Source organism: Zonotrichia leucophrys, chromosome 3, assembly GCF_028769735.1.
Source record: "Zonotrichia leucophrys gambelii isolate GWCS_2022_RI chromosome 3, RI_Zleu_2.0, whole genome shotgun sequence".
Classification (NCBI taxonomy): Eukaryota; Metazoa; Chordata; class Aves; order Passeriformes; family Passerellidae; genus Zonotrichia; species Zonotrichia leucophrys.
In genome coordinates, this window is record NC_088172.1 from 100901586 (window position 1) to 100922372 (window position 20787).

Sequence of the window (20787 nt, forward strand, 5' to 3'; positions counted from 1 at the left end):
AATCCTTCCACTCTGCATATGCCAGGTGCACTGGGGAAGGATGCTTGCTGGATTACAGAGTCAGCAACGTGTCCAGGACTCAGTGCTGGAAGAGAGGAGAGAGTGAAAATGTCAAAGGACTCTCAAGGGCCAGAGGGATGCTGCTTTTCTGCTTTTCCTCCAGAAGCCTGCCAGATTAGCTGTGTACACAACAGAAGGAGAGAGCTGCTGCAAGAGGGTGGCCACATGAGCAGTGGAGCTGGAAGCTCCAGTGGGAAGCAGAGGAAGGCAGAGTTAGCACCTGGACATTACTGAGTGCTCAGAAACAAGGGCCCTTGAAATAATAAACATATGGTTGGGTTAAAGACTTGGCATTGTAAAAACAGAAGGGATCTGATGTGGAAAGTTTAATCCTGAACAGATCTGGCTTTTCATGGAAAAAGGGTCAGTGGACTGGTCCAAGCCAGGAATTCTGGAACTGACACTTGAGCTGAAGGCAAAGGGTGAGGCACTTGCAATGTAACCACATCCTAGGGGAAGATGTTTCATTTAATGCAGGAACACAGAAGGAAAACCTCCTGACAGATGCTTCCAAGATGCAGCCTGAGAATCATGGTTTTCCTCTCCCTTCTTGTAATAAGGAAAGCAGAATAAAATAAATACTAAGCTGAAGCATAAACTGACAATGGGGCTGGGGAAGCAGCAGTCACAAGAGAGGCACTCAATCAAAATGAGATTTAGACACAGGACATGTCTCCAGGGATTCACAGCTTATTTCCAGTTCTGGCATTCACCTACTGTGACTCCAGCAAGCCCATTTGTCTCTCTGACAGGTCCCCCTCCTGCTCTTTTCCTGACTCATTCTGTTAGATCACAAAGCTGCCTTTTCCCCACTCAGACACCATCCCATGGAGTAAGCTTGTTTAAACAAAAAGTCCTGATTCCACATGAAGCCACTTACAAGGATGAGATACTACAGAGACACATTTGGGTCCTGCCCAACACCAAAGGAGCAGTACTAAATCCTGTATAAGCTCAGAAAACACCTAATACTTCTGACTCCCAGTGATATTCAGTGGAAAACCAGGCTGGCCTGAGCCCACGAACCCCAGGGAAGTTATCAGGGCTCATGCAAGCAGCCCAAGGCTCAGCCTGACAGACCTCAGGAGCTGGAGCTCCACGTGTGCTGCCCCCTCTGACCTGGGTGCCAGGGATGATGCCACACTCCTGGAATAACAACCAGCATCTTGGAGCTCTAGGCACTGTCACCAAGGTACACCTGAGCCAGCTAATGCCAGCCTTTGCTGGCAAGGGAGTAATACTTCAAAAATTAATTGCTAATAACAGGGTGGGGAAAGGGGGCTTGCTTTGTTTTAAAGTCCAATTACCCAAGAATTTGGCGAGAAATCCAGGAACAGCAAGTGAAAACTGAGGAAACTCTCTTTGGCTAATTGTGGGGCAGTTTCCAAGACTGCCTTTTCTAACCATGTGATCACACTGTACAATGGACATTTTGGGTATGCAAAACAGTAGTGACACTGTTATGCCTCCCTGAAAGCTGGCTGCTTCTGTTCAGCCACTTCTTTTCATCCTTTTCCACAAAAACATAGATGAGCTACAGATAAACTGCTCATTAAAGAAAGGGATTTTATTCCTACAGCACTGCTTCCTTGTGGCACTCCTATATCCAAGAAGAGGGAAGATGTGAGGAACTAAAGGCTGGTCAGCCTGACCTTGATCCCTGGGAAGATGACAGAGCACATGATCATGGGAACCACTTCTAAATACACAAAGGACAGACATGTTAATTTATGGAGAGGAAATCCCTCTGACCCTGCCTGACAGCCTTGTAGGATGAGGAGGGACTTGCTGGGTGAGGGGAGAGCAACAGACATTGTTTATGTTGACTTTAGCAGGGCTTCTGGCATTCTCCCAAACATCCTCAGAGACAAACAGAGGAAGAACAGCCTGGAAAAGTGGCCAGTGGAGTGGCCTGATAAGCAGCCAAAGCACTGTGCTCCAAGCCCAGCTGGGGGCCAGTCACTAGGGCCTTACCCCAGGGGTCAGGACTGCTTGGTGCCTTTTTTAATGAACTGGATGATGGGGAGAGAGATTTTGGTGCCTTTTTTAATGAACTGGGTGATGGGGAGAGAGATTTTGGTGCCTTTTTTAATGAACTGGATGATGCGGAGAAAGATGTTAGTGCCTTTTTTAATGAACTGGATAATGGGGAGAGAGATTTTGGTGCCTTTTTTAATGAACTGGATGGTGGGGAGAGAGCAGGCTCAGCAAGTTCCCAGCCCATACAAAACCAAGGAAGGTGGCTCGTGCTCTGGAGGACTGTGCTGCCACACAGAGGGAGCTGGACAGGCTGGAAAAATGTGCAGGCAGCAAACTCATTAATATCCACAAAGGGAAATAAATGAAAAGCCCTGCACTTGGGAAGGAATACCTCCACAGATCAGCTGGAAAGCAGACTGGCCAAGAAAGACCTGCTGGTCCTGGTGGACACCAAGCTGAAGTCAACAATGCACTCCTGTGACATGGAGCATCAACAGCATCCTGGGCTACATCAGGAGAAGTGCTGCCAGTAGGGAGAGGAAGATGATCCTTCTCTCCGCACATTGGTCCAGTTCTGGGCTCCTCAATACAAGGAAGATGTGGACTTCTTGGAGCAAGTCCAGTGAAGGACCACAAGGAAGATTTAAGGGATGGCAGCATCTGACACACAGAGAGGCTCAAAGAGCTGTGACTGTTCAGCCTAGAGAAGAGAAGCTTCAGGGGGATCTGAGCCATGTGCATAAATACCTGATGGGAGAACACAGAGAAGGTGCAGCCAGATTCTTCTGCATGATATTCATTGAAAGTACAAGAGGAACCACACAATTTTAAATAGACTTACATTATAATGTAAGAATGCTTTTGACTGTTGAGAGTGGTTAAAACCAAAGCAAAGTGCTGAGAGCGGCAGTGCAGACTCCACCTTGGAGGTACCCAAGTTCCAACAGGACAAAGTTCTAAGCATTCTTCTCTAGCTGGCCCAGCTTTGAGCAGAGGTTTGGGGACTGGACAATCTACGGAGGGACTTATCAAGCTCAGCACTTCTGTCATTCTCCTGCCTTTTAATTTTGCATTCACTCAGTGACTGTAATCAACACTCTTCTCTCTGCCCTACCCTGCTGTCTGAGAGGGGTCCAGGTAACAGCAACAGCCACAGTGACTTCCCTCCAGAACTCTGTGGTATCTCCTGCTTTTACTTCTCAGAAGAAACCTTGCAGCAGCTCTGGGGCAGAGGTTGGCTCTTATCCTTTACTTCCCAAGTGATAAAAGTTCATTGGTGTTTGGTAATTTTGTCTTAAACAGGAGAGCTCTGCAGAGTTTCCAGCTGATGGCCATGCTCTGAAACATCCAATAATTTAACAGTTTCCTTCACTTTGCAGTGTGTTAACAGTTTAGTAATGCCAGAATTTTTCTTAGCAAAAGCCCTACAGATCTCATCTACATTTTATATTTCATCTGTGTGTTTATCCCCTCTGCCTTATTAAAAACAAGGTCATTCTTACTTAGAATAGATTCAAGAGTAAGAAAATCCAGTGCACTCTAGTAAAACTAGCTTACTTCAGCACAGACTTCTGTCTTCAAGGAAGAAATGGAAGTGCTTGTCCTCAAAAGGATGAGAAATGTCCAGTGACAATTAACTTCTACTTCTCCCATATTGTAACAGAGAAAATTACTTATTTTTTCAAATAAAATCCATAGAATTTTGGTCTTTTTTTTTCCTAGAGAGATCTGGCTTATTAAAAAGAAATAAATAAGTAACAAATAAGTAACAATGATGTGAACAAATGCAGGACTTACGTATGATCCATAATTCACTGCTAGGGTCTGCAAAGCCCATGGAAGGCCTAGGCCAATTAAAATATCAAAAACATTGCTTCCAATGGAGTTGGACACGGCCATATCCCCCATACCTGCAGGAATGGAAACCACAAACACTCAGACATGTCTCAGAAAAGTCCTGCAGCTTTAATCTGAAGTCATCCAGGCAATTTCCCCCAATTAAGGCCAAGATTTGTGGAGGATGCCCCTCAATCCCTCCCTTCCCTTTGCCCCCCATCACACAAGGCCAGCAGGCTTAAAGGAGCTTAATCCACCTTCCAGGATCATCTGAGAATTCCCCTCCACTAATCCTCTGCTGCTGAGGGGACCTGCTGTGCTGGCTGTGACCTGCCAGTTCCCTGGTGCCATGCTCAGGGGGACTTTTGACCCTTTACTGCGACAATGACATGAGTTTCTGCACTGGATTGATTGCAAAAGGTCTTTGAGTCACCTCTTCAGCAGCTGCTTATTTCAGTGACAAGCCACTGGCTTTGCTCCCCAAAGCAGTAGTGGCTTCTTGCTTTTCCTCTTTACATACCTGTTGCAAGGGCAGCTGCTTTCCTGGAAGATACAGGAAGATACAGCAGCATCTTCCAGTCCTTATGACTGTGAAGAAAAGGTGGAGGGTGACCAGAAAGATCCTTATGCCATTAAATAGTTCTATACCACTGATATTCAAATTAAGAAAATTACTGTGATTATTGAGGAAGGCTTAAAGCCGACAATACTGCCAGAACTTCTGTTGAGAACCTGTTAACTGCTTCACAATAGCAGCACAATTTATTTCCTTTGTTGTTCTTGTTTTAAATTCCAGGCTGGTGGAAAGAGCTCTGCAGAGAGAACATCTGTGCTGCCTGAGGAGGAGCAGAATGTCAGGACACAGCTCCACAGCAGGAAGCCATCCCTGCAGTGACCCACCTTGCCTGGCCACGATCAGGCTGGCCATGCAGTCTGGCACGCTGGTTCCTGCTGCCAGGAAAGTGATGCCCATGATCACGTCTGGAATCCCCAGGGTGTACCCAATGATGGTCACCTAAGGAGAGCATGGAATAATCTGTCAAGCTGTTTACAACGATTAAGACCTGACACCAACTTGGCACAAATCTGCAAGGTGCTGTAAGAAAGAGGGTATCTCTCAGTGCAAACTCACACTTCCTTTAAACAGAGGCAGTGGCAGGCTTTTTTGGTATATTCATCAACTGGCAGGGGATAGCCCTCACCTGCTGAGTACCCTCTCAGGTTAGTTGCTCCATACATTTCCTCCACAGTTTTCCTGATACTAATCTGGAAAAGAGACTCTATGGTGGCTCACTACCCTGGGTAACTGCCTCCTGATCTTGGATGAGGTTTGTAAACATTATTATATACAAATACTAGCTTAGATGAGGTTTGTAAACATTGTTATATGCAAATACCAGCTAAGCTGACACAAAACCACCCTATGGCTCTAGTTCTGCAGGAATTTGACTGAATGTCATGCTATTGCTCATGCTGAGTTCAAAGTGTGATCATTCACAATTCCATGTCTCTTCAGCTAGCCTGGTCCAAGAGAATGAAAAGTTGTTGTGACCAGATTGTCAGTCAGGCCCCCTCACACTACCCTGCAGGACAAGGAGATGTTCCACTGCTGCAGCTGTAATTGCTGCCCAAAGTAAAGGATCTGAATGAAATGCCAGCCCTAAATCAAGCTCAAAGGCCATGGTTAATGGCCCCTAGTTTTCTTCTCTGAGTGTGGACAGGTCCAAGAGAAATAGAAGCAAACCGAAGATTTCTCTAGACTGCCAAACCCCCCTCCTGCTTCTTCCACCAGACAACGGTTTCTGGATTAGTTGGTACGTACCATCCACACCATCATGTAAGAAAAAGCTGCAATCCACAGGGTAGAAGAAGCAAAGGTGACCATGAACCATTTTTCCAAGTGGGGTTTGTTGCAGTTGGGCACTGTGAAGTACAGGACAAAACTCAAGGGCCATGTGAAGACCCACTTCAACATTTCGATCTTGCCAGCTGCCAAACAACAAAACAAAGGGAAACAATCACATTTCAGAATGTTATTATTTTGTCAGCATGTGCAAACAAGATGCCAGGGATACCTCAGCCTGTTATGCTAAAATGCCATTCGTTTTTCAGAAGATAATGATGTGATGGCAGATAGGAGGGCAGAGATAGGCACAGGAGTATGAAGGTTTAACAAAGAGTTTAAGTAATGGGTCAGACCACATGCATACCCTAGTCCAGTTCTTTCAAAACCACATAAAATGCAAGTCCAAGAAACAGATTTGATTCACCTTCAATCACATAATGGGAGGGTACAGAAAAGATGGAGGCAGGCCCTTCACAAGGGAATTACAAAATTCCTTGCACAAGGGAATTACAAAAGCCAATGGACTCAACTTCCAAAAAGGGAAATTCAGAATGGGTAGTACATTAAGTTGTGAATTTTCTCTTCTTTTCCTGTTGGGGTGGGGGGGGGAGGGGGTGGTCAAACATTGGAACAGGTACCCAAAAGTCTGTGGGATGTCCGTCCTTATAGATAATAAAACTCAACTGAACACAGGCTTGGAGGAGGACCTGCTCTGAGCAGAGGTTGGAACCAGAGATCTCCAGAGGTCCAGCCTTTCACGTACTATGGAAGTCCACAGGACACCTAAACTACTCTCTTTATGGCTCAGGTCTTTTGTCACTCAAACTCCAGAAATGCTGTTTGAGAGAGACCTGAACAGGAGTTCCCAAAATCGTATCTAGACTTCGAAGGACAGGTCCACTCCCTACAGTATTCCAGCTCATCTGGACATCAACACAGCAAATCTTTCCAGCTATGACAACTGTGACTCAAAGGAACCCTGAGAGGTTCCTGCTGCTTCCCAGTCCCCCATCTTTTTTACATGTGACCATGAGCCTCACTGCCAAGTGAAAGCTGATGGAAGCCCTCAGAGACACTTCCACCTCTACATCCACCCGCAATGCTTTCCACCATATCCAAACAAACACCACGCAAACACAGGAGAGCTTCTTACTGGGGAGGTCAAAAGGCGTGTAGGGCCCTTCATGGTCATCATCATCATCATCATCATCATCATCCTCCTCCTCCTCGTCGTTCTCGTTGTTCTCGTTGTCCTCGTTCTCGTTCTCGTTCCTGGCCTCGGCCGCGTCCTCGTCGCGCCGCGTGCCGTTCACGCTGCGCTCGGCAGAGTTGCTGGGGCCCGTTCCGTTCTCCACCACGTGCTTGATGGGGATTTTGATGGCTACCTCTGACTCCCCATTGGTGTAAGTCCTGCTGTTGATCAGCCTCTGTCTCTGTAAATAAAGGCAGCCTTGCTGAAAGGTAAGACTTTTTTAAATTTGAGGGTTTTTTTTTTTAAGCAAAAGGGAGGAACAGAGAAAGAGAGGTGTGTAGAAGTCTTTACAAATTTATCTTTGAAAGCAAAAAGAATGATTTTCAGTGGGTACAACATGATGCTTGCCTGCAGACCACTAGAAAAATCTCACAAGTACAACTTTTACAAGAGAAGGTCCAGTGGCCAACTTTTACAAGGTCAATTCCAGCAGAAGTGACTCCAGGAGTACTCCAAGACCACTAAGTGACACACTAAGCACAGTCTTGGGGTAGTATCATATTATCAAACAGATCTGTGCAGAGGGCACCTCCTGTGAGCAACAGCTACATGTAACAGCTACATAACAACCTCTGCTAAAATCTCCACAGCCACAGAAAGCAAGGGACATTCAGTGAAGTCAGTGCCAGAAGGATAAAATCTGGGAGAGCGCTATCAGGGATCCAGAAGAAACACCAGAGTTTCATTTCAAGACAGACACTGCTACAGGAAAATGCAAATTCAGGAGGAGCAGGGCAGGTGGGGGAGGAGATAAAGACACACCTCATTGATTAGCATGCGGCTGGCCATGGAGAGCCGTGTTTTGGGAGGGAAATGGCTGGTTATCATGATCCGGAGCCCAGCCTCGGAAAAGGAAAGCTGGTGCGGGTAGGCAGAGAGCAGCTCATCAACCATGATCACTGAGGCTTTTCGGTGGAAATTTCCTGCAGCCAAGGAACAAAAACAAATTGAGGCCTTCCAGCAGTCTCTCCTTCTGTTCTGTTTGGCTCTAAGAAGAATGAACCCATGGGTTCCAGAAGTTCTCTATAAGAACCATTCCTTCAGCCACACCATTCAAAACAGGCCTCATCTGTCCTTAATTTCTGCCTTCTACACACCTTATACTCCTGGTTTTAAATAAATTGTCAACACAGTATGACCACTCATGCAGAACTAAATCTGCTCTGCACACTTCATCACAGGCCTGTGTTAGACACACCACTGCTTCAACAGCAGCTATCCCACCCAGGCAGCTACTCCCAGTTGCAACCTGTACTTCTGTGAGGATATTGTCCTCATCCACTGCTGTGTTCCTGCAAGGTACAAATACAAATGAAAAGAACATTCCTGCACCCTGGGCTTGCAGCTCATGGCTAAGAACAGCCACCAAACCCAGCAGCAAGTGCATGTGCCAGAGCAACCCACAGTGTGGGAGCAAAAGGACAGGGAGACAGAGGCCGGTCCCTGGATCGTGCTCCACCTGGAGCACAGTGCCAATGCCCACTGCTGCCTCTGGGGATCATCCTTCCTTCACCTGGATGACACCTTGGGCTCTGAATTCTGTGCCAGGAGTGGGACTTGGCAGCAGGGAAACCTGAGGCCTTGTCCAACACACTTCTGCACAGGTTTATTAAAACCAGTGTTAAACACTGGCAGATGTTTTGTGGCATCACCATTTTTAACCATCACTGTTCGTCTGACTATCTCCTCAGCCTTTATGTTACTTTTTTTTGCCTACTGAGGCTTACATGGAGTAAATATGTGAGCTCCTCCATATTAAAAAAATAAAAATGCAAACCAACAACAAAAACCAACCACACAGCTTTTCCTTGCAAGTTTTTCCACAGTGGCACTTGTTGAATGGCACCTGGAAAAAACTGCCAAACACAGAAATCTTTCTGTTTCAGACTTTTTGGTCCTCTGTTCCGAAAAGGTTTCAGAAAAGGCTTCAGAAGTCTGAAATCCCCAAGCACCCCATTGCAACAGGTGGTGTTGGTGGCCCTGTACTCCTGGCTGGGACACAAAGCAGCACCACTTGCCTCTCCAGGCCTCCTGTGGCCCAGTCCCCAGGAGATACAGGAACAATCTGCAAGAAGATGAAGCAACCCTCTTGTCTTCCTTCCTGGGCCAGTGTGAGTAACCACAAGTTTCCAAATCATAAATTTATCAGCAGAGTATGCAAAAAACCCACTGTGGGAACATTTAAACCAAATCCCACTGGGTAAAGTTGGATGTGCAAGGCCTGAGTTTGTGCTCACTGAGGTTTCCCAGTCCAGCTTTCCTGGTACAGAATTGCCAGAGTAGTTCTGCTGTGAAGAGCTCCAGGCAACACAGAGCTGTCCCCAAAAAAGCAGCTTCCCCAAATCAGAGTGCACAGCACTGATGAAAGCCTTCCCTCTGCAACAGGCCTGGAACTGAGAGCTGTCAGACTCATCTGCTGCTGCAAATAAACCCCACTACATTTCATGCTTAACTGCTTGCTGTATACATACTGTGCCTCTCAAGCCCCATTTGCAGGAAAAGAGACCTATTTTTGGGTGGTTGGTTGGGGTTTTTTTGATAGACTAGCTAAACACAAGAGGCAGCCCATCTGTGGTCAAAGACCAGGACTGATTTGGACAAGACAGAGCTTTTTCTTACGCTAAGTCAGTGCCTCAGGAAAAGGGGAGGTGTTATTCCTGAGAACAGGTACATATACATCCCAAGCAGATACTGCACATGCTTGTTGACTGTTTAAAAGACAAAGTCACTGTGAATAGAGTTTAGGACATCCTTGCAAATGCAGACATTGAACAACTGCTGCTGAGATATGGGATGGGGGAATTTTTTTTAAGCTGAAGAAATACAACCATTTTTATACATGATCATGACTAAAGTCAAACTGGAACAGATTTCAGCATAAGTGAAACATCCTTAAAGACCACTTGCATGGAAAAGTTGTGCATGGTAAAGCCAGCATGTGCAGTAAGAGCACAGTACCCAGACCCACAGAGAGTCCCCACCCTTCCTTCACTGGGGATAAGTGTACAATGGTCTAAGCAGGGCCTTTTTCCTTGCTCAGTTGATGTCCCTTTGGAGTGGAGTTAAATTTAACTGGACATGTTACTTCAGTGCAGAGTAAAGGCACCCACAGAAGGAATTAAAATAGGCTAGATAAGCAGCCCCTGGGTTTGAAGGAGTCCTTGCAGCCAAGCACCTTGTCCAGCACAAGAATCAGCCACAAGAGGCCTCAGCCATCTCCAGTGGCACAGGCTGTGGTGGCTGGGATCACCACACTGTGTCCCACATCTGGGAGAGGGGCTCCAAAGGACCACCTGCCCCCTCCTGTTTCATGGCTTACAAAAGAGCAGCAGTTTCCACTGTGTGAGCAGTGAGGAGAGAACATCCAGAATGATGCAAGTGACAGGGTGACTTACTGGAACAGTTACCTTTCTTTAGTAACACCACTGTGGCATCACAGTTGCTGTTGTCATCCATCTCTGTGTTACTTGCTAAACCATTCACCATATTTGCTGAGTTTTTTGTCTTCCTCTCAAAGAAGTGATGTATGGTTGAGTTGTACCTGCACAAAGGAAACAAACTCAGGATGTACCTTTAATTCTTGAAAAGGAATTCTAGGAAAGTCTTCTTTTTCTAGCCTTGTATCCTGTGCAATATAGTTAACGGAGGGAAGTAAACTCCTCTGGATTTAAGGAGGATCCCAGAGCTCCAGCTAAACTGCACATCAAACAATCTCTCTATACCCAGAATGCTATGAAAGATAGAAGCCATGGATCTTGAATGACATGCATGTTTATGTGTTAGGTGTGATGAATATCCTGTAACATGAGTAATCTTTGCTTGCCATCATCCAAATATATTTTTTTAATCACACAATCACACGTGAGTATCAGCATTATTTTACTGGGAGGACTCAACCCAGAAACACAACATCTTATGCTAAATTCATCTCAACTTTGGCAGGGGTGGGGAATAATCCTTGCTTCTTGGGGCATCTGGGAGCTGACACAAATATGAGCCAAGGCTCTCCCCATGACACTCAAAGGCAAGGGCAGACCCCTATAAACACCTGGCAGAGGTCCCTAACTAGGCTGACAACCTTTCAAGCTATATCCAAACAGGTCTGAAAAGCCTGTTCACAACACAACATTGTTTTTAGAAAAAAAAAAAAATTGCACACATTACAACTGTCTTGCTGGTCAGCTAATTGTTCCAAGAGTAAAAAGCTACCCTCCATGTCAAAATTTCTAATTAATAGATGAATTCTGACTTGTGCTCCCTTCAGCCAGCCTGAGTGTTTTGCTGTTCTCACTGAGAATTGCTCTCACAATATTACTCTATTCATCATTTCAAAACAAATCTCCAGTCTTACTTGTGGAGACAAGACCACTGGTGTGTTTGGCAGCTGGAAGGTTTTGTTGAATGTTCCAGTTTGAATCTGGGTTTCCTTTCCACTGTCTTTTGAAAACAAGACAGGAGGAGGTGAACAAAACAGCAGAACAGACCAGTTTCACTAGCAAGAACTTGTGTGGAAGAAGTCACACAGGCCAGATGTGTGAATGTGCTCAGAAAATCACTGCTGACTGCGCTGTAGTTTATTAACAGATCTCCAGGCAAGCAAAAACTGCTGCAGAGCTTTGCACCCATGAAAAGCAGACTGGAATCTCACTCCTGCTTATTTCTGAGTAGGGAGGCTCAAGTGAAGTCAGAAGAGACTGTTTTGGTGGGACTTGAGGATGGATCCAGGTCTCTGCTCTGCCACAGGTTTGCTGTTAAGCCTTGGTCAGTTCACACAGGATGAGATCCATGTAGCACAGGTTATTCACAGGATAGTTTAGGTTGGAAAAAACCTCCACAATCATCCAGTCCAATGTTGATTCAGCACTGCCAAGCCCACCACTAAGCCATGTCCCTAAGCACCATATTTGCACATCTTTTAAACCCCTTCAGGGATAGTGATTCCACCACTGGCCTGGGCAGCCTGTTCCTGCACCTGACAACCCTTTTGGTGCAGAAATTTTTCCCTAATAGCCAGAAAGTTTCCCTAATAGAACTGGAGGCTGTTTCTTCTTCTTGTTGTAAGGGCTAGGTGAGGCAAGGAGAGCAAGGAACCTTCAAATTTAGATAAGCTGAGGGTACATTTGACTTACTTCATTATAAAGATGTAGATGACATACATCAGCACTAAGACTAAGGACTCCCACCTGGAAACAAGAGCAATACAAACACATCAGAGCAGGGCATGGCATCAGCAGCCCCAGTTCAGCCATTCCCTCATGTTTCTGATATGCCACAAGTGTGCAGAAAGGCTCAAGCCTCCTAGGCTGTCTTAACACTCCTCTAAAAAAAAGGATGCACAAAGAGATAGCTCACACATCCTTCTTTGTTTTCTTGACTTCTGTGACTTTACTTGGCCAAACTGACCTGCCAGCTAAGAACAAGTGACAAAACCCAGGAGTTCAGTGAGCAAATTGCACACCCAAGGCCCACCAACACTTCCATAAGGACAATGACCATGGGACGCAGCCAAGGGAGGGGAGCAGCCACCCTGCTCTGCCTGCAGGAGTGTAGAGCAGGATGCTGGGCTTTGTAAAGCCAATTGTGCTGGGACAACCTGAGCAGGATGCTGGGCTTTGTAAAGCCAGTTGTGCTGGGACAACCTGAGCAGGATGCTGGGCTTTTTAAAACCAATTGTGCTGAGACAACCTGAGCAAAGGGCAGCTGCTCTGCTGCTACTGCTGCTGCAGGAATGCTGAGAACGCAGCAGGCAGCAGTTCAAACTGCTGATTACATACAGACAAGCTTTTTCCCTCTGCTGTTTCCACGTCAAACTAATGGAATAATGAAATTTGTATGAAAACAAATTACAATATGGTTTTTAGAGCTTGTTTCTAGGTGATCTTTTTCACTGTCCAAAATGCTGCATTCTGCTTAGTTCCCCATGGCAAACTGCTAGTCCTTGTGGAGATCATCATTATCAAACTACTGTATGCTAAACTCATGGAACATTTTCTCCACAAGGTTCTTGAGATATTGCACTAACTATATCAATGTCTCATTCCCTGCTTCTTAAGATTCAACACTCAGCTTCTGTGTTATGTGTTTTGGGGTTTTTTTTAGACCACAGTTAAATACAACTGGCCAGTTAAAAAGAAACACACAAAAAATCAACAAAGAAAACCAGGCCATTGCCAAGAACGGGTGTTTGAAACCTGCCTCTGAAATGGGCAAGAGCCAGTGAGGGAAAACACCAGCCCAAGCAGCCTGACGCTCCCTAGTGCTTGTAATCCAAATGACACCAGCTGGGAGTGACACCAAAGCCAAAGCTGTCACCTCCACTGTCACCTCCAGATGTCACCACATCACCTCTGCGATGTGCCAGAAACAAAACCATGAGACCAAAGCAACTGAAAAGTATCTGCAGCCCTCCTAGACTATCATACCGAATGCACTGCTCTTTAACACATTAATAGGATTTTTTTTATTACTTCTTTTAACTGGCCATTCACTAAATTATGAAAAATCCAACTATACACTTATTTACGACTGGTTGGGTGGCTCCTTCTTGCACACCCACAGCTCTGCTGAGCACACTGTCATCCCCAGACTGCTGCAGGGCATGCAGAGGGCACTGACTGCAGCCCCTGTACCAGAAACAGTCTGATTCTCCTGGGCTTTCTTCTCTAGCTCAAAAAATTAGTTACTCTGGCCCATCTTGTGCTGATGTTTCTCATACTGCAGCAAATAGCTGCCCTGCAGAACTTTTCAGCTTTCTCCTCCTCATAAACACTAATTATGACAGCCTTTGTGGTATAACCAGAAAAAATGAAAAGGGATTCACTTACCAGGAAACTCTTTCATCATAAATAAACTGCGGAGAAAAGATTTAAAAATAGCATGTTATACACAAAACAACAGTTGAAAACAGCGCATCACCTGAGGCAGGGAACAGAGTAAAGCAAGCCAGGGCTCGTGGCAATGGCAATGGCATCAAGCTCGGGTGTATTTTGGCACTGCCCTCCTGCCAAGCCTTTGAACTTCTTAACCCATAGTTAGTCTCAGCTAGTCAAGGCTGGCAGGTACCCCTTTCCCAAATGGCACTGGGTCCTTGTGCAGCAGTTAGAGGGAAAGCAGTGGTGAGCCAGAGACAGGGCTGCACTCCTCTGACCCACCTACCCACCCGGCTCTCTCACTGGACATGGCCTCTTCCCTAGCAGCTCCCAGCTGGATGCCAAGTGACCCACCAGCAGATCCACAGCAAGCTCTGCAGCTGCTGCCATGTCCTGCTGGGCCCAGGGTGTTGTTCCCATCAGCTCAGGGTGACCATCACCCCAGCTGATTGCAGCTACTGACAGCCCCTTTGGCAACCTGCCGATGGACAGGCACTGTGGCTTCCCCAGAGTGCTGGGGATGCACCTCCTCCCTGAGGGAAGGACAAGCACCATGCTGAGGGGTGTGAGGGAAGGGTGAGGGAAGGACAAGCACCATGCTGAGGGGTGTGAAAGAAGGACCAGAGCAATGGCGAAGGGTCATGAAGAAAGGGGTGTGAGGGAAGGACCAGCGCCATCCTGAGGGTTGTGAGGGAAGGGGTGTGAGAGAAGGATCAGAGCCATGGTGAAGGGTCATGAGGGAAGGGGTGTAAGGGAAGGAGTGTAAGGGAAGGACAAATGCCATGGTGAGGGGTGTGAGGGAAGGGGCGTGAGGGAAGGACAAGTGCCATGCTGAGGAGTGTGAGGAAAGGACCAGTGCCATGCTGAGGGGTGTGAGGGAAGGGGTGTGAGGGAAGGACCAGTGCCATGCTGAGGGGTTGAGGGAAGGGGCATGAGGAAAGGACAGGCGCCATGCCGAGGGGTGTGAGGGAAGGGGTGTGAGGGAAGGACCAGAGCCATGGTGAAGGGGTGTGAGAAAAGGACCAGCGCCATGCTGAGGGGTGTGAGGGAAGGGGTGTGAGGGAAGGGGTGTGAGGGAAGGACCAGAGCCATGGTGAAGGGAGCGCCATGCTGAGGGGTGTGAGGGAAGGGGTGTGAGGGAAGGACAAGCACCATGGCAAAGGGGCATGAGGGAAGGAACGGCACCTAGGTGAGAGGTGTCAAGGGAGAACCAACGCCATGGTGAGAGTTGTGAAGGAAGCAGCAGCGCCATGGCAAGGGGTGAGGGAAGGGCCCACACTGGCAGCGGCTGAAGGGCCCACACTGGCAATGCCTGAAGGCTCACAGGGGCAGTGGCTGCCAGGCTCTGTGACCAGGCCCTTCCCCTTGCCGTGCCCTGCCAGCCCTGCCATTCCCTGTGCCTCCAGTCCTGCTCCCATCACAGCGGGATGGCTGCAGAAGGCCCTGCGGTGTCACAGGCATCTTTTATGAAAAATCCTTTCCTTAGGATTTTTCCTCCTGAGAAGCTGAGAGGCCTCAGGAACAAAATGTAAACAATGGTTATCTGCTGCTGTGGAATGCAACAGGTGCATCTGTGATTGGTCTCATGCGGTTGTTTCTAATTAATGGCCAATCACAGCCCAGCTGGCTCGGACTGTTTGTCCAAGACACAAGCCTTTGTTATTCATTCCTTCTTTTTCTATTCTTAAGTAGCCTTCTGATAAAATCCTTTCTTCCATTCTTTTAGTATAGTTTTAATATAGCATATATCATAAAATAATAAATCAAGCCTTCTGAAACATGGAGTCAGATCCTCGTCTCTTCCCTCATCCTCGGACCCCTGTGAACACGGTCACACCACGGTGCCGGTGCCTCCACAGGAGGCTGAAGCTGGAATCACATGCAGCCCTCATGGCCCCATGATAGGCTGTGGTCCATTTGGCCCTTCCAAAGCACCAGCAGGGAAACGTGTGACCACACCAGGGATTACAGATCCATGGCTGTGCCCCAGGTAAACAGGAGGGAAAAGGAACGAGGCCCTGAAAGCACAGTGAACACTTCCCCTTGGCCACACAGCCGTAAATAGCAACTCCTATGTGACAGCCAGCACGAGGCAAGAGTTACACTGGTTACTGGAAGAAAACATGACCACAAAGCATTGTAAATTACAGTTCCCAGTCACTGTGATCTAATCTGACAGGGCCTGTTTTAGGTTACAATGTTTTGGTGTGATGGGAGGTGAAAGCGTGTGCACCCGACTTCTGTGACTAAAAATAACACCCATCTCAATTTTGCCTCTAATGACTCTGACCATGTCCCTTCAAGTTAAGATGCACATGCATCTTTTTCCTTTCAAGAGAACAAGGAGCAAATTTTACCAAACTACTAGAAGACAAGTAATACTATTATAAAGTAAATAAAATCATAGGGCTGAATCAAGATGAATTAAGTACAGTAAATGTGGTTTATATCTACTTCTAACCTCTGTGGTTCAGAGTTCACTAAATGGCTTGGAGCAGCAAATAGGTGAGTCTATACTGCTCTATTTCTTACAAGAGCATTTAAAGAAATACTTCCTTTTCTAGTGCAAATAGAGACAAAGTCATATTGATTTTCCCAGCACAGTATCAAGCTTTTTAAAGTTGCTGTATCTCAGCATTGGAAGGAATATATTTATTTTCCCTCAGGTGTACTTATGATTACTAAAGATACCAGTGGAGTGCAACATTTAACACAGCACCACAGGCTGTTGTTTAAAACACCATGAGAACAAACTCCTACAAACAATATAATTCTTTAAGATTGATTACTCTATTCCAGCTGCAGAGAAGTCTCAATGCCCTCATATGGAAAAATTATCCCTGCATGCAAAGCACTGAAGTGTCTTCTAAGAGGTTACTGTCAAGCTGTCAAAACAAAACCAACAAAAAAAAAGCTTTTTGTTTTGCAGCTCATTGCTAGTAATTATGTAGAAAAGTTATTTTTTACCAGGTACAAAAAGGCTGACCTTGAAGTACAGGGAATAAAAGTACAAACAGGTTGAGAAAGATCCCCTGTTTGGGACAAGGCAAAGAGAGGCCTTTGCAGCTACAGAGTACATCTGGAAACACAGGCCTGTTCAGCAGGAAACAAACCAAAACCCCCTGTTGAAACACACCAACCAAAGTAACCCAGACTGCAAGCAACCCTCTTCTGATTCTAAAGTCCCCTTCTTGCTGACATATGGAAGTTAACCTCCCAAAATCACTCGCTTCCTGTCTTAGGGAATCTAGGGTATTAGGCTAGGGTGGGGGGAAAAAAGATGTGCAACTGAAAATTCAATTTTTACATTTCCTGGCACTGCTTGGTACTGGTTGCAAAGGTAATGCTAAAATGATAGCAGTGCCTTTATTTAACTCTTGCGCCAAATTTTTTTCAAAGGATAGCCCAATTCTGAGAGATTTGGAGCATTTTCTGAGCTTGATGAAAATTGAGATAGGCACTTAGAACTGTTGAAAGTGTAGATTTTGCTTGAGGACTTGCTGTCAGCATGCACTGCATTTCCCTATTATGTGTGGAAAAACTAACCTGAAGGTTTTGCAGTAGCTGCTCAGGATCTCTCTCCTCTGGGCACAAGTGCTGCCTCCTTACAGGTGAGTGACATGCATTTCAGGAAGTCATGGGAGCCAGGAGAGCACTGACCCTCCCACTGCAGGGCTGCCTGGGGGCTCAGAACAAGCTCTGCTCTGCACAGGGCCACCATGACACTCCTCCACCTCCTGCCCTCAGGCCAAGCTTCCCAGCAGAGCCAGGGAGACCACGAGCAGCTTTCCACAAGCAGAAATCCCCATGAGTGTTTGAGCTGGGATCTCAGCTACATGACCGTTATGCCACCTTCAGCGGTGGCAGCAAACATGGGCTCTCACAGATGGAAAACCTTCACAAACAGCAGACATGGGCACCCAAAACCTTCACAAACTTACCACGATGAGTGCAACAACAGACAGCGTGTAGTAGATCGAATCTCTCAAGAGACTCCATGATGACAGCGCAACAACCTGGGGAAAGAGGCAAAGACAGGGTGTCAGCCAGGCTCTGCAGCACGACTGCCACACCAGCAGGGCATGCCCAGTGCCACCTGTGTGGGGAGATGTCCCCACACATGCTGGGAACTCGAGGAAGAGGCCTAAGACAGGAAACACTTTCTGTAGCTGCAGGAGGGACAGCTGCAAGGGAGACAGGCAGGAACTGCCACATTTCAAGAACCTGTGGACTCAGCTGTCCCCCACAACAAGCTGTGTGTCCCCACACAATCTGTGAGGGCTGCTGCTTCACAGCAAAGTAAAGCTCAGGTTTTACCAGCACGACCACATTGACGAGCATCACTACAGCTCTGTGTGCACCTACACAGGTTTTGGGACAAACACTCAAGTCAACACTCCAGCAAAGTGTAACGAACAAAACTCAGGAATTTGGATGCAGTGGAGACTAAAAAGGGATCACTGTGCAGTTCATGCCACTTGTGACTTTCCAAAGCCACAGAAATTAAGAATAATTCTCACTGCAGGCTGCACGAGCCTGCAACTCAGATCTTAGAAGAATATACCACTGAATAGTCAAAAGGACAGATTAAAAGCATTCATGTGGAGGTAACATCTTCAATATGATTCTATTCTTTGCAGCTCTAGGAAGTCCCCTCAGTAGAAGCTTCTCCTCAAATCTGTATTTCCCAGTCCTGGAGTGCATTTCAAACACTCTGGATCACATCCTTCAAAGGTGCATAGCTGAAGGAGGAAGATGGGAGATGGTTCATTTTCACTGATTTGGATCTGAACATATACATTAATTTTCTGACTGTACCCTCCAGTCATACTTGTGCATGAATTCAGTCACATGAACAGTAACATCATTTTCAGTTCTATTTCAGTGTCAGCAAAAATAGTTTTCCAAATTTCTCTTCAAAATAATTCTTACAATATTGGAATTTTCCAAAACTGCTAATGAAACAAATGCTGTAAAAAGATACTGACCATTATACCTGAAAAATCTCTACAGTCTCTTAGCAGCATGGTTTTCTAAAAAATTGATGTCATTTATGCCCAGTGTAAAGTCTCTTTATGCAACCATTTACATGTTAGGAACTCCTACATGAAGCAAAAAATGCAGGCTTTTAAAGCCCTTGGGTCAAACCAGATTTCTACAAGCAGACAATACATTCCAAGGCACACAGACATAGATAAATGGAGATGCTTTTGGTTGAAAATTTCCAAATGTAGGAACATGGAGTTGGGTTCATAATTCTATTCAGAGATCCTCAATTAAATCTCACATTTTACATCAGCGTGCCCTTTCATTCTGATTAAACAAATTTTGCAAGTTTATAGAACGATTGGACATTATTCCACTCAGCTTTCAGGATGCTGCTGAAGATCCTCTGCACTTGCCTCAGCATGGATGCATGCTGGTGGGGATTTTACAGCTGTAACTTCAGATCTGCACACAGAAATCACTTTTCTGAAGCCAAGGGCAGCCCCCACAGGAAGAGGCTCTGTCTCCTAACCTGTGTCCGTGGCCTAAGGGGTGTCACCAGGCAGCACAGCACACCTGTGAAAGCAAGGTGCCTGGCTACGAGGAGTCAAGGTAGCCTTCCTCCTGTTCTTTGGTATTCTACAATGATCCTGAAGGATAATATTTTCCCAAGGAATTTTCCTCAGGCACCTGAATGAGCACAATAAGATCCTAAATGCAGCTTTCTATCAGGGTCCTACTGCACAGAACTGACAGACCAAGATCCTGTGGGAATCACAAGAACCCTTGTGCTGATTCCAGATTGGATTGTAGGGGAAGATGCTCACGCCTGGCACCTGTACAGGCTGCTCACATTTCACAGACATCAGAGTGGGTCTCCCTGATGCAATAACTGTGGGGCAGTTAAATCTCAGATATCTTTGGGGCCCAAGTCACCAAGCTGAAGTTTCTGAGCCATTTGATCCATGTGACACAGGGAAGCCATGCATATAAGGCAACCATGTACCGAGGACTCCACATAAACTTTAACATGCTGGAAACCACTGAAACTACAGATCGGCAAGGCAGAAAAGAAATCAGGAAAGCGACCAGCTTGGGTAAAAACATGATCAAATTTGAGTTTCAAATCAGCAATACTTTCATATTGTAACCCAGCAGCGAGCTGGTCCTGTGGGAGCTGAGCATAAGGAGGCATCTGTAGAGCCACTGATTCTCAGCGCAGTGATGTTTCTTCCTTTTGAACTGAGTACCTGAAATCCAAACTCCAGACAAATGCCTTTTAGCTGTTCCTTGACCAGTTAGTGGGGACTGAACACAGTTCAGCTGAGCTGAAAAGAAGAGGTCTGAAGTCAAGGCTTTAATGAGAGCATCCCCTGATGCTCCACACAAGACACACTGAGCCTGCTCCCCTGCATGCTACAGCATCACTCCTAAGGGTAAACTTACCCATGATAGCTACCTGGTCTCTCACAGGTAAACTTTCGCCCTGCAAAATTCCACATATAAAATTCACTACTCAGAATGCTTATTTCCCTTTTTGATGGGCTGGAGAGCAGAAAAATCAAGATTTTCTCAGTTCTAGCTTGATTTTTGAGGTTTGTAACTCCCGAAGCCATGGCTCTATGTAGCACACACCACCTCCTCCACTTAGCACATGTGTAGAGGGAAAATCTAGAGCCACCAGAGGGAAAATCTCCCTAAAATCACACACTGCTCCTGCTTCCTGTAGCACAGAAGTTGGCTCAGGGCAACCAGGACCTCAGGGGCAATATGCCCCACGCCTCATCCTCGGACTTCACCTTTTATCCTCTGTAAAACTGACCCTTCTCTCTTCTGCTCATCCAAATGGTTTCTCTGCCCTTAGGAGCATGGAAGCTCTATCTCCACCCAGGAGATATCCATGACCAGAGGCCACCCTGTTGGTGGCTGTTTTCCAGCCTGCTCTGCCCACAGCAGCA

The 20787-nt window shown here is 46.4% G+C and overlaps 1 protein-coding gene across 2 annotated transcripts in view; it reads right to left on the reverse strand.

Annotated features, from left to right (window-relative positions):
* Window positions 1–20787, reverse strand: part of SLC24A3 (solute carrier family 24 member 3) — a 110638-nt gene that overhangs the window by 15565 nt on the left and 74286 nt on the right. The window contains exons 7-15 of one of the 2 annotated variants that reach the window (XM_064709621.1): window positions 17785–17859; window positions 13799–13824; window positions 12104–12157; window positions 10382–10515; window positions 7737–7897; window positions 6876–7155; window positions 5699–5865; window positions 4777–4891; window positions 3838–3950 (exon numbers count right to left, since the gene is read on the reverse strand). In XM_064709621.1, coding sequence (XP_064565691.1) covers window positions 3838–3950; window positions 4777–4891; window positions 5699–5865; window positions 6876–7155; window positions 7737–7897; window positions 10382–10515; window positions 12104–12157; window positions 13799–13824; window positions 17785–17859 — 1125 coding nt within the window. Of the gene's footprint in view, window positions 1–3837; window positions 3951–4776; window positions 4892–5698; window positions 5866–6875; window positions 7156–7736; window positions 7898–10369; window positions 10516–12103; window positions 12158–13798; window positions 13825–17784; window positions 17860–20787 lie in introns of both variants that reach the window. The other variant, XM_064709620.1, reaches the window with a different exon arrangement.